The sequence below is a fragment of the Saccostrea echinata genome, unplaced genomic scaffold, assembly GCF_033153115.1.
Source record: "Saccostrea echinata isolate AGI-Se365-2 ecotype Australia unplaced genomic scaffold, CSIRO_AGI_Sech_v1 ptg000053l, whole genome shotgun sequence".
Classification (NCBI taxonomy): Eukaryota; Metazoa; Mollusca; class Bivalvia; order Ostreida; family Ostreidae; genus Saccostrea; species Saccostrea echinata.
In genome coordinates this window covers 1,490,369-1,504,854 of record NW_026889802.1, presented here as the reverse complement: position 1 = coordinate 1,504,854, position 14,486 = coordinate 1,490,369, and the positions used below count along the sequence as shown (strand labels likewise).

Here is a 14,486-nt window from a genome sequence, read left to right as displayed (position 1 = left end):
GATGATCGAGGATTTTGATGCAATCTTCAATAAAGATGATCAGAACTTATTCCTCACTTTTGTTTGCTCTAATTCTATGTTGTTTACAAGTTTCACACTAAAAATAAATGTCGCGTGACCTTGACATTGTTGACATTGACGATAACAACAAAGCGGTAGATACAACCTTTGTTTTTCCGGCACTGACAATTTGCAGTTCTTTTCTTGCTTTACAGTGCAGTTCAGATGTCAAAACTTCGCTTTAGTCATATTTCACATAAATCTTTTGTTTTATGATACAATTATCTTAAAAGAAACACATGATTTTGACTCATTATGTAACTTTAATGAACAAAATATCAGAAATATGTACATTTTCATGTAATTATTGGATTCTACTAAACACCTGAAATTTACTCACAAATGCCAAGTAAGGACAGGATGATCACTTTAATTATTCAGGGGAATCAAATGCATGTATTTGATCACTCAGATACATTGAAATTGAATGGAAATATACTCAGAAAAAGGACAGTCAGTAAAATCAGATTTCCACAGTATATTTTCTATAGAATCAGGTAATGGTTGGAGGGGTAGGGTAGATAACTGCAATTTTCAGGACACTTCTTCTTGAACCTTTGATGCAAGAGGGGTTTTTGTATATTACAATAAATATCCTGAAAAATAGATTAGGTTTTCTTTTTGCAAACAAGCTATAGATGTATAAATTCAAGCAATTAAGAGGTAAAATGGGATTTCTCAAAACATCAAAAATAGGAGAGTATGTGTTTCATGTGAGTACATTTCATGAAGTCATGCAATTCTTATTGAATTTTTTATATGTAGCTGCATTTGAAATTGATCAAAGTTACCATTAAACACTGTTTTGATAAGAAATAGATTCCTTTGGATTGTAGGAGTTGGTCATTTTTGAAGTAACACAAAGAATATGGGGTTAAGGTGGTTGACCGACAATTGGTGGGGTCACTTATTTGCCTGTAACTTTTTTATTTTTCATTGAAATAAGGCATATTTAGTATATTTTTACTTAGAATTGATTGCACTTTCTAAATATGGAAAGTTATTTTAATTAAAAAGCAAACTTTGAAAGTTAAAGGTGGCAGGGGATAGTTTCGTACTAAAGACCCGGTCAAATTTCTTAAAAAATTGAGATATCCCCTGTTTGATGTGATATTTTATGTAGAAAAATGATTAGAATAATTATGGGACACATTTGCAGTGTAGCAAAGTGCTTGCTGAAAAAAATGATGTGCAACTTGTAGGTGTCACTATGACGCTTATCATATACAGAGTTGTAAATGCGAACCTAAGACACGTGGTCATTTGCAGAGGAAATTCAGCTGAAAAGCAGTAGGCCTTAGAAGAAGGTGTGTATCTCAGAGGGAAGATGAATGGCCCCATATCAATTGGTGAATTTTCATTAGGGCATGCATTGATTTACAGACTACTGGGTGTTTTATTCTGCTCGCTCGGGCCTGGGGATGGGTTGTATGGGTGCGACTGAGGCCCAAATCTTGGAAAAACAAGCCAAAATTTGGGGAGACCCCAGGTGCATTTTGGTACATGTGCACTCTACTAGGCAGATTACATGTAATTTGTTGACATAATTTGTGAGCCATGGGCATATGAAGTGTAATTAATTAGCCCCTGGAAAACTGTCCCCATGTACATGTTTTTATGGATCGCATGTATATGTGTACCCCCTCGGCACATGTTTGGCATTTAAAAAAACTATCCTCTGCCACCTCAGCCAAGTTGGATTTCTTCATAATTAGATAATTCATACCACTATTGTTCTTATGCAAGTAATTAGATAATCCATACCAAGAATAGTCTTGATTAGTTATAACAATTGTTTGTTAAAGTAATACAAAGACAAAAACAAAGCTTTTTGACAATGCTTTTTAAGTGATTGGGCTTTCTGGGAGATTCCCAATTTAGCCTAATTGATGCTGAAATTCCCAATTCTGAGGGCCCCAGCCCCCAGTCCCAAAGTACTGAAAAAAAAACACTGGCAGTAAATATTATATTCGAAATCAAATACATTTGATACATATATTTATTACTACGAAAATGTTAATGATTCAATAATTTGTTGTATAATGGTTATAACGTAGCTTAAATATTGTACAGGCTAGCAGTCTCTTAAAGACAAAAAGGAAAATGACATGAAAAATTAATTTAAATTTCAATGAGTACTCGACTTTCATTTGACTAAAGCCTCTGACTGTGCGACTTAGCTGTCCGAGTAACTGTCCGAGTAAAATTAACATCGCTTTTTATCATTTATAAGTTGTACAGTTTTTTTTTTTGTTTTAAATGAGAAATTTCAATTTCTTTTGGATAGGTGTGACTGCCATCTGATAACTGAAATTTGATACCAAGCATGACCATATTTGCCAGAAGAGCATCTGTTTGGAGATGACGAAGAATAAGCAGCATAGTGAAATTTAAACAGTCACACAAGGATAAAAGTCCTTCCATCTAGGATTATGGACACATCAGGCCTTAATACATTAAGAACTTGTAATATATGTATTTTTACAAAAAAATTTAGAGAGAACTGCTATTTTGGCATATACAACAACAAATGTTAACATATGTGCATATTTCAAATGACTTCAGTGCTAAGGGCATGTACATGAACGAGGATTATTAGAAAAGTTTGCGGACACATTGATTTAAGGAAAATTTACTGTGCACTTTGAAAAATGACCTGTCTGAAGAAATAATTTTTTAATAGCTCGGTGCTCTCCAAGGCTTTCAATGACATTGCAATTCTTAACTTTGTGTTTTCGCATTGATCATCTATAATTAGCGATGAAACAGTCATAACCCCTCTAATTTAATTCAAAATTTTGCAACATGCCCTCTTTGAATATTGTAGCGACATGTAAAATATCATTAATTTTTTTGCACTACAACAGTGCAATTTTTTATTTCAAGAAATTGGTCTGATTTTAATATAGCTTTGATTACAAATAGACAACTCTAAGATACATAATTCTTTTTATCTTTTTAGCTCTTCTGAGCCAAAGGCTAAAAGAGCTAATGCTATGGCCATTTGTGCGGTGTACGTAAACTTTTTAGCTCACCTGAGCTGAAAGCTTAAGTGAGCTTTTCTGATCACCAGTTGTCCGTCGTCTGTCCGTCTGTCTAGCTGTCTGTCCGTCCGTCTGTAATTTTTTCATATTTTCATCTTCCTCTCAAGAACCACTGAGCCAAATTTAAGCAAAGTTGGTACACAGCATCCTTGGGTGAAGGGGAGTTTGTTAAAATGAAGGACCAACCCCCTTTACAAGGGGAGATAATCAAGAGAAGACAAAAATAGGGTGGGGTCATTAAAAAATCTTCTCAAGAACCACAGGGCCAGAAAAGCTGAAAGTTATGTGAAAGCATCCTGGGGTAGTGTAGATTCTAAATTCTTCAAATCATGGCCCCCAGGGGTGGGGCGGGGCCACAATAGGGAATCAAAGTTTTACATTGAAATATATAGGCAAAATCTTTAAAAATCTTCTTCTCAAGAACCACTGGGCCAGAAAAGCTGAAACTTATGTGGAAGCATCCTGGCGTAGTGTAGATTCTAAATTCTTCAAATCATGGCCCCCGGGGTAGGGTGGGGCCACAATAGGGAATCAAAGTTTAAAATATATAGGCAAAATCTTCAAAAATCTTCTTCTCAAGAACCACTGGTCCAGAAAAACTGAAACATATGTGGAATCATCCTGGGGTAGTGTAGATTCTAATTTTTCAAATCATGGCCCCCGGGGATAGGATGGGGATGCAATAAGTATTACAAGGGAGGGAGGGTCTGGTGAAGAACAGCAGGGCCAAAGTAACTCAGGTGAGCATTGTGGCCCATGGGCCTCTTGTTAGAATATGGGCCATAACTCAAGAACCCCTTGGCCAATTATTGTCAAATTTGTCACAGTGTATCCATGGCCCAAGGGCTCCCGTTTATAGTAAACTTAGGGTTGTGACCCTTAAACAAGGGGAGATAATTAGGTAAATAAACCAAAAGTACTGGTTGCTAAAAAATTGTCTTATCAAGAACCACTGGGCAGATTATCACCAAACTTTCACAAAAGGATGAGGATATATTGTAGATGAAAATTTGCACAGCGAATCGTTCTGGGACAAAGGGCTTGGTCTCAAGGTCACTTCAAAGTTGACCAAAAATTACATTTATTAAAATGTTGATATTTTGCTTACTATAAGGACTAGGATCATCAAATCTTGTCAGTTGATGCATCTAAGGACCTCGTATCATGTTGAGTCAAAAGTAGTTCATGGTTACCTACTTTTTAAATTTTGCAGCCATTCTTTTTCAAAATGATTTAGAGGCATATTTTGAACAGTTTCAGGCATATTATCATCAAACTTTTTCAGTTGACAAATGACAGAATGAGACCACTATTCTTTAAATTTGCTTGTGTTTTAGGCTCATAATTCACATTATATCTACTGCAATCAACTTCAATGGATTCAAATATTTTTAATGAATTCTTATTAAAAAAAATTACTTGAATATATGTGTAATATACATGTACATGTAAAAGATCATTTTAACATGTTACAAAAATTTAAATATATGTGTCTTTTTCCCCCCTTGTAAAACATTTGAATAAATGAACCCAAGAAGTACAGTAAAACCATTTTTTCTCAATTTCAACTGGACCAAGATTAAACATCAAGATATCCAATATAACCATGCAGGGTAAAAAACTTAAAGAATAAGGGGTTGGGAGTACCAACTCACTTCACCATATAAATGGTACATGTATTTAGATATCGGTTTTTGAGATAATGAAGTTTAACTTTTCAGTTAAAGGCTAAAAAAGATGTTATGTTAAAATTTTCCACAAGTGACACCGTGTCTTACTGAAATCATCCCTGTGCATTTCTTGTAAGAGTATTTTTAGCTCTACTGGTCAGAGACCAGAAGAGCTTATGCGATAGTAAGTAGTCCGTCATCCGTCCGTCTGTCTGTCTGTCTGTCCGTCTGTCTGTAAACAATTTTTCAAAACGCTACTCCTCCTACAGTTTTGGTCCGATTTCAATATAACTTGGCACACAAGTAGACTACACTAAGATACATAATTTAGTGCATTGGTTTTGATTTCCATGGACGGTGTTGCCATGGTTACTAAAAATAGTAATTTCTGTTAAATTTCTTTAAAATGCTACTCCTCCTACAGTTTTGGTCCGATTTCAATATAACTTGGCACACAAGTAGACTACACTAAGATACATAATTTAGTGCATTGGTTTTGATTTCCATGGACGGTGTTGCCATGGTTACTAAAAATAGTAATTTCTGTTAAATTTCTTTAAAATGCTACTCCTCCTACAGTTTTGGTCCGATTTCAATATAACTTGGCATACAAGTAGACTACACTAAGATACATAGTGTAGTGCATCAGTTTTTGATTTCGCTGGACGGTGTTGCCATGGTTACTAAAAATAGCAATATCTGTGAAATTCATTTAAAACGCTACTCCTCCTACAGTTTTGGTCTGATTTCAATATTACTTGGCACACAAGTAGACTACACTAAGATACATAATTTAGTGCATCGGTTTTTGATTTCGCTGGACGGTGTTGTCATGTTTACTAAAAATAGAAATTTCTGTGAAATTCCTTTAAAACGCTACTCCTCCTACAGTTTTGGTCCGATTTCAATATAACTTGGCACACAAGTAGACTACACTAAGATACATAATTGAGTGCATCGGTTTTTGATTTCGATGGACGGTGTTGCCATGGTTACTAAAAATAAAAATTTCTGTGAAATTCCTTTAAAACGCTACTCCTGTTACAGCTTTAGTCTGCTTTTAATATAATTAGGCATACAAGAAGACTATACTAAGATACATTACTTAATGCATCGGTTTTTGAATTCGATGAACAGTGTTGCCATGGTTACTTAAAATAGAAACTTTTGTGAAATTTCCATAAAACGTTACTCCTCCTACAATTTTGGTCTGATTTCAATCTAATTTGGCACACAGTTAGAATACACTATGATACATAATATGTATTTCTGTTTTTTTTTATTTTGGTGAATGGTGTTGTCATAGTTTCTAAAAATAGAAATTTCCGTGAAATACTTTCAAAATGCTACTCTTCCTACAGTTTTCATTTGATTTCAATATAACTTGGCACAGAAGTAGACTACATTAAGATAAATAATTCTATTTATTGTTGCATGTTGCAAAGTTTCAAATCCAAGTGCTACTTTTCTTTTGTTATACATACAGACCAGTAGAGCTACAGTCTCATCAGAGACTTCTGGTTCTACTTACTGATTGTCAAAGAATGGATATCCTCAATCAGTAACACATTTGGATTACTTACTATGTAGTTATGCTGTGTAAATGTTTTGTCAAGCAATTATTATGACAGTGATGTAGCAAAACACTGATGATTCTGTAGTATGACAAGTGTTACTAACATGATTGCATCAAAAATGTTAGATGAATAGAAAAGTCTAGAAATTAAAAATCAAAAGTCAAAGTTCAAGACATGAGGGTCTGGGAGTATTAGTGTTTTGGATACAATTTCAGGAGTACTGTTGGAGAGAGTACAGTTGAATTATATATCCTCATGCTCACTCCAGATTCAGAGTTCAGGAGATGAGGTCTCTTGATATTTGGGTCAAAGAAGAAAGAGAATGTTAGCAAAGTTGACAATCTAAACAGAAACATGTAACCTTTAGGTGGAAATTAAACAAACATTTATCCTTTTATTACGACATCAACTTACAAGCTAAGAAGGAAGACCCACTCGTTGCTTTGCAACGAGCTTTGCTCTAGTTATTATTATTATTCTTTTTTCTTCTTATTTCTTCTCCGGTACTTTTTTGTCCGCGAGTGTTCTCGGAAACTGCTCAACCAATTGAGTTAAAACCTTTTTAGGGTTAATAGGCATGTTATGTAGATTTGCGGAACGAAGGTCATTTTGCGCGCACGTGCATGCACGTGCGTGCGCGTGCAATGGGTAAAATGACCAATATACTTGATATAGCTGTAATTTATATATTTATGTTCCCCAAACGAAGTTTGGGAACATATTGTTTTTACTCGGTTTCTTATTATTATTAGGGCTTTCCACCTTTCTGTGGAAAGTCCTATTGAAATTGTTCTGTTTATTATTATTATTATTTTTCCGCCGCGTGTTTTTGAGTTTCAAGATTTATCGAAAAGATTCATGGTCCATAAGAATGTACTTGGTGAAAGACTTTTGCAGTTGACCCTGCGTATATGAACTTTGAACCCTCGAGGAGTTATAACCCCTTTCGCAATAAATCCTTGTTATCGCTACTCCTCCGAAACCGTAAACCCTAGAGTTACGAAACCTTCACCGATGTCTTCGACTACTTGAGAAGACTTTTCAATCTTGGTATTGCGAAATGATAGTTCGAGCACTTTGAAGAGTTATTGCCCCCTGAAAGTTTTTGTTCCTCACGAATAATGAAAAAAATTTAAACGATTAATCGTAGAGACACGAAACCAACTGCATTGGATTCTCCTTCATCTGACCTTCAAAATCTGTTCAAGGTCAAAGGTCAAGGTCACTCTAAATATGAGAAATATAGCTCCTTTTATATCTCTTTTGTCTTACAACATATATATCATAACATTAAATACATCATATGTCCTTTTAAAACTATTTTCAGATTTCACTTTTCAACCCCTAAGCCTGACGCATTAAAAAGTTCTTGCCCCTTGTGCGAAAAACCTTGTTATCGCTACTCCTCCGAAACCATTGACCGTAGAGATGCGGAAACTTCGACAGTGTCTTCGACTACTTTAGGGACTTTGACCTTGAAATTTAGGTCAAGGTCAAAGGTCAAGGTCATTCAAAACATGAAAAAGTCAGTGCTTTTGATGTCTCTTTCATCTTATTAGGGCTTTCCACCTTTCTGTGGAAAGTCCTATTGAAATTGTTCTGTTTATTATTATTATTATTTTTCCGCCGCGTGTTTTTGAGTTTCAAGATTTATCGAAAAGATTCATGGTCCATAAGAATGTACTTGGTGAAAGACTTTTGCAGTTGACCCTGCGTATATGAACTTTGAACCCTCGAGGAGTTATAACCCCTTTCGCAATAAATCCTTGTTATCGCTACTCCTCCGAAACCGTAAACCCTAGAGTTACGAAACCTTCACCGATGTCTTCGACTACTTGAGAAGACTTTTCAATCTTGGTATTGCGAAATGATAGTTCGAGCACTTTGAAGAGTTATTGCCCCCTGAAAGTTTTTGTTCCTCACGAATAATGAAAAAAATTTAAACGATTAATCGTAGAGACACGAAACCAACTGCATTGGATTCTCCTTCATCTGACCTTCAAAATCTGTTCAAGGTCAAAGGTCAAGGTCACTCTAAATATGAGAAATATAGCTCCTTTTATATCTCTTTTGTCTTACAACATATATATCATAACATTAAATACATCATATGTCCTTTTAAAACTATTTTCAGATTTCACTTTTCAACCCCTAAGCCTGACGCATTAAAAAGTTCTTGCCCCTTGTGCGAAAAACCTTGTTATCGCTACTCCTCCGAAACCATTGACCGTAGAGATGCGGAAACTTCGACAGTGTCTTCGACTACTTTAGGGACTTTGACCTTGAAATTTAGGTCAAGGTCAAAGGTCAAGGTCATTCAAAACATGAAAAAGTCAGTGCTTTTGATGTCTCTTTCATCTTATTAGGGCTTTCCACCTTTCTGTGGAAAGTCCTATTGAAATTGTTCTGTTTATTATTATTATTATTTTTCCGCCGCGTGTTTTTGAGTTTCAAGATTTATCGAAAAGATTCATGGTCCATAAGAATGTACTTGGTGAAAGACTTTTGCAGTTGACCCTGCGTATATGAACTTTGAACCCTCGAGGAGTTATAACCCCTTTCGCAATAAATCCTTGTTATCGCTACTCCTCCGAAACCGTAAACCCTAGAGTTACGAAACCTTCACCGATGTCTTCGACTACTTGAGAAGACTTTTCAATCTTGGTATTGCGAAATGATAGTTCGAGCACTTTGAAGAGTTATTGCCCCCTGAAAGTTTTTGTTCCTCACGAATAATGAAAAAAATTTAAACGATTAATCGTAGAGACACGAAACCAACTGCATTGGATTCTCCTTCATCTGACCTTCAAAATCTGTTCAAGGTCAAAGGTCAAGGTCACTCTAAATATGAGAAATATAGCTCCTTTTATATCTCTTTTGTCTTACAACATATATATCATAACATTAAATACATCATATGTCCTTTTAAAACTATTTTCAGATTTCACTTTTCAACCCCTAAGCCTGACGCATTAAAAAGTTCTTGCCCCTTGTGCGAAAAACCTTGTTATCGCTACTCCTCCGAAACCATTGACCGTAGAGATGCGGAAACTTCGACAGTGTCTTCGACTACTTTAGGGACTTTGACCTTGAAATTTAGGTCAAGGTCAAAGGTCAAGGTCATTTAAAAACATAAGAAATTCCTTATATATGTGTAAAATATAGCAATTCACCAAATGACCTTGAACTTTGACCTCGACCTTTGACCTTGACTTTGGGTCAAATGGAAAAGTAAGGACTTGCATTCAGTTCCAGTGTCAGGTAAAAACTTAGAGACTAAAGATTTCTTGTTTTTTTTTTTTTTTTGTTTTTTTTTTGTAATGACCTTGACCTTTGGCCTTGACCAAAAGGTCACAATAAGGCTTAAGGATGTGGAAGTTGTTACAATTCTTAGTTTAAAAGAGGCAGAAAAGAAATAATTCACCCCTCCTTCTTAAAAAAAAAAAAAAAAAAATCACATCAACAACAACGTAGAATATTACTCTAGAATTCAAACCAGACCTCGGATCGACACCAAATTCGGTTTAAAATGTAGTATAGACCTCAGAGAAACTTTCTGGAGAGTTTTACCGTGAGTCTTATAAGTTTATAGAAGTCATGAAGTTTCACGGCAAAAACTACAAGTTCTGTTGTGTTTGAAAGTTAAGTGCAGGTGAACGAAGAAATGATCTGAACCTTTTATCGGCTATTTCTTCAGATGTCGTTAGCAGCATTCGATTCTCCTGATATGATACGACATTTTAATACCAAGCATTCTCTCTTTCTTTTACATTTGGAATTTATTTGATTTTTATTTAGAATTAATCAGTTTCCAGAAATAGCGATTTTCGGTAGATTAAAAACAATTCTCGCTTTCATTGTCGTGTTTGCCTTCTAAAAATGCATGTTGGGAATTTAATTTGGGCTACACATATTTAATTTAACCCAAAGAAATGCTTATTTAAATGTTTCATATTTATTTCAGGATATTCAGTCAGAAATGTTAAAATCCGAACCCGATATTTTAAGCTTACAACAAAGCTATTTACAAAAAATTCAGCATGCTCACAATATCGATGAATCGGGCTTACAGTCCATTAATACATTTTCATTAGGGAACAGTGTTAACGTTTTCTCACGCAGCCCGTCCCTTGCTATTTTATATACTGCTTGCAAGTTCAGGAACTATTTCCTTTTACGGAACTTCTTTCTTCCCCTACCGATTCTAAAAATACGCTTGCATTTCTTCTATAGTCTTAAACAATTAACTTATGTATGTTATCGGAATGCGTGGCCGAATGGTTAGCGCACCTGCCTTTCAATCCAAGGGTTTTGAGTTCGAGCCCAGCTGGAGGAGCAATTTTTTTTTTTTTTTTTTTTTTTTTTTTTTTTTTTTTTTCCATTTTTTTTTTTTTTTTTTTCAGCCCAGATGACACGGAAACACTTAAAAAGGTGGAAAGGCCTCTAATTGTTCTCTGAACAATTAGTTTACTAGTTATTATTATTATTCTTTTTTATTCTTATTTCTTCTCCGGTACTTTTTTGTCCGCGAGTGTTCTCGGAAACTGCACATCCAATTGAGTTAAAACCTTTTTAGGGTTACTAGGTATGTTATGTAGATTTGCGGAACGAAGGTCATTTTGCGCGCACGTGCACGCACGTGCGTGCGCGCGCAATGCGTAAAATGACCAATATACATGATATAGCTGTAACTTTTATATTTTTTGATGAAATGCTTTGATACTCAGAATACAAGGATGTATTAAAAGTGTAGACAAGATGACATGGTCAACATGCACATGCATGCACGTGCGCGCACGCGCAAATCGTAAAATGACCAATTTACTTGATATAGACGTAACTTTTATATTTTTTGATGAAATGATTTGATTCTCAAAATATTAAAAGTGTAGACAGGATGACATGGTCATCATGCACATGCATGCATATGCATGCACGTGCGCGCGCATGCAATGTGTTAAATGACCAATATATTTAATATAGTCGTAATTTTTATATTTTTTGATGAAAAGCTTTGATATTAAGAATATACAGATATATTACAAGTGTTGACAAGATGATGTGGACATCATGCACATGCATGCACATGCACGCGCGTGCAATGTGTTAAATGATTAATATACTTAATATAGCCGTAACTTTTATATTTTTTGATAAAAAGCTTTGATACTAAGAATAAACAGACATATTATAAGTGTAGACAAGATGGCATGGTCATTATGAACATGCATGCAGGTGCGCGTGCGCGCAATGCTAAGATGACCAGTATACTTGATATAGCCGGAACTTATATATTTTTGATGAAATGTTTTGATACTGAGAATATAAAGATACATTAATAGTATAGACAGGATGACATGGTCATCCTGCACATGCATGCACGTGCGCGCGCGTGAAATGGAAAAAACGACCAATATACTTCATTGCCTTCTTTAATGAAGCTTACAGGAAATAAGACACCAAAAGGGAGTTGGGGAGCGTTTGGGGAACATCTGTAACGGTGCCCGTTACAATTATAACTAGTTTTTGGTGAAATGCTTTGATACTCAGAATATAAGGATATATTAAAAGTGTGAACAAGATGACATGGTCAACATGCACATGCATGCGCGTGCGCGCACACGCAAAGCGTAAAAAGACCAATTTACTTGATAATATCGTAACTTTTATACTTTTTGATGAAATGCTTTGATACTCAAAATATTTATATATATATAGAAAGAGTAGACAAGATGACATGGTCATCATGCACATGCATGCATATGCATGCACGTGCGCGCGCGTGCAATGTGTTAAATGACTAATATAATTAATATAGCCGTAATTTTTATATTTTTTGATGAAAAACTTTGATATTAAGAATATATATATATATTAAAAGTGTAGACAAGATGATTTGGCCATGATGCACATGCATGCACATGCGCGCGCGTGCAATGTGTTAAATGACCAATATACTTGATATAGCCGTAACTTTTATATTTTTTGATGAAAAGCTTTGATACTATGAATTAACAGACATATTATAAGTGTACACAAAATGGCATGGTCATTATGAACATGCATGCATGTGCGCGTGCGCGCAATGCTAAGATGACCAATATGCTTGATTTAGCCGGAACTTATATATTTTTTGATGAAATGTTTTGATACTGAGAATATAAAGATGCATATATAGTATAGACGGGATGACTTGGTCATCCTGCACATGCATGCACGTGCGCGCGCGTGAAATGCAAAAAATGACCAATATACTTCATTGCCTTATTTAATGAAGCTTACAGGAAAAAAGGCACCAAAAGGGAGTTGGGGAGCGTTTGGGGAACATCTGTAACGGTCCCCGTTACAATTATAACTAGTTATTATTATTATTATTATTTTTCTTTTTTTCTACTTTCTTCTCCGGTACTTTTTTGTCCGCGAGTGTTCTCATAGAACCACTCATCCGATTGACATGAAACCTTTTTAGGGTTAATAGGCATGTTGTGTAGGTGTTCGGAACGAAGGTCATTTTGCGCGCACATGCATGCACGTGCGCGCGCGTGCAATGAGTGAAATGACTGATATACTTGATGAAGCCGTAACTTTGATATTTCTTGATGAATTGCTTTGAAACTCAAAATATAAAGATACATTAGTAGTCTAGACAAGATAACATGGTCAAATTAGCGTGAACTCACGCGCATGCACGTGCGCTCTTCTCTGATTGGCTGATACAAAAATCTCAATGATTTCCTTGTTTTTTGACAAAATACTTTGAAATTTAGAATATAAGTATATATTATAAGGTGCTACAACATGTTATATAGGAAATTTCTTGAAAACACGCGCATGCAGGTGTGCTGCAATCTGATTGGTTGAAACTTTAAATGTCTATAACTCCCTTGGTTTTCAACAAAACAGGATGAAATTTATGACATGGATAGGCACAGAGAGCTCCTACATTATAATACTATCAAAACTGAATGCAAGGACCTGCATGTGCGTATGCTGAATTCTGATTGGCTAATACTTAAAGGGTTACATCTCTCTTATTTTTCAATGAAATTCTTTAATATTTAACACAACTGTATGTATTGTGAGACACTATAAAAAAAATTAAAGTGAAAAATGTAGAAAACATGTGCAAGCACATGCGCTGAAATTTGATTGGCTAATACCCATATGGCTATATCGGAGTAGTTTTCCAATGAAATACCCTTAAAAATAAAGTGTCCATCTATATTACAAAAGTATTGTCTAATTTATTGAAGCTTGTAGAAAATGGGGCATCATAAGGGATTTGGGGAGCCGTTTGGGGAACATCTGTAACGGTTCCCGTTACAATTAGCACTAGTTGTAAACAGTTTCAACAGTTGCTGTCAGGAAGCACGCTACTTTTCTGGATACGTCTGATGTTTTTATAATAAAAATCCGTTCTGACAACAATTTGAGTTAGCAAAAATGTTCTAAGGTCTTTTCTCCTTACATGTCCCCCTTCACAACGTAACCCTTTTTATCGTTTGACCTAGATTTCTTTATTTACACAAACTGGTAAATGGACAATACTCCACAAGCATGACGAGAAATGAAATATTGTACATACCCTGGCTTTTGTCCACCTTTGGTTTTGGTCTCTTCTTGAAAAGTTTGTTTTTAAACATGTCTGAAAATAAAGGATAACACTTAATCAAATTCGTGTTAGCAATTCAAAATAACAAACTTATCGCGACGTGTGAAAGTGCAGGTTCTTAAACAACAAAATGCATATAAATAAGATGACAAAAGCAGTATTTACCCATCTTGTTTATTAATTGTCACTACTTCCGCTACAAGAGATTTCGTTCACGGTGAACTTTAGGTCAGTTATAAAACTCCGGGAATTCCAGTGTGTCACACAATCCTAATACGTTTGGAAATATCTGTTTTTAAAGTGAAGTCGGGCGTTTCTTTTCAAAGTGTAGCAAGCACAGCCACTCGATTAAATGCAAGCCTGTTGTTTATTCATGTGGAAATCACTTTAAATAGATATTAAGTATATTATGCCAAATAACAACACAAAACGAATTATTGAAAAAAAAAATTGTTCATCAGATCTATGTTTATAGGAAACCCTTAGCAGGGGATATTTACATTTCTTAGTAATTCAACTCTTA

At 35.2% G+C, this 14,486-nt stretch overlaps 1 protein-coding gene across 1 annotated transcript in view; it reads right to left on the bottom strand.

Moving 5' to 3' along the window:
• LOC133204372 (uncharacterized) overlaps window positions 1-14,025 on the bottom strand; it is a 61,047-nt gene extending 47,022 nt beyond the window's left edge. Inside the window, exon 1 of the mRNA XM_061340089.1 lies at window positions 13,937-14,025. Within this exon, the coding sequence (XP_061196073.1) occupies window positions 13,937-13,994 (58 nt within the window). The 5' untranslated portion in view covers window positions 13,995-14,025. The remainder of the gene's footprint in view (window positions 1-13,936) is intronic.
• Between the last annotated feature and the right edge of the window lie 461 nt (window positions 14,026-14,486).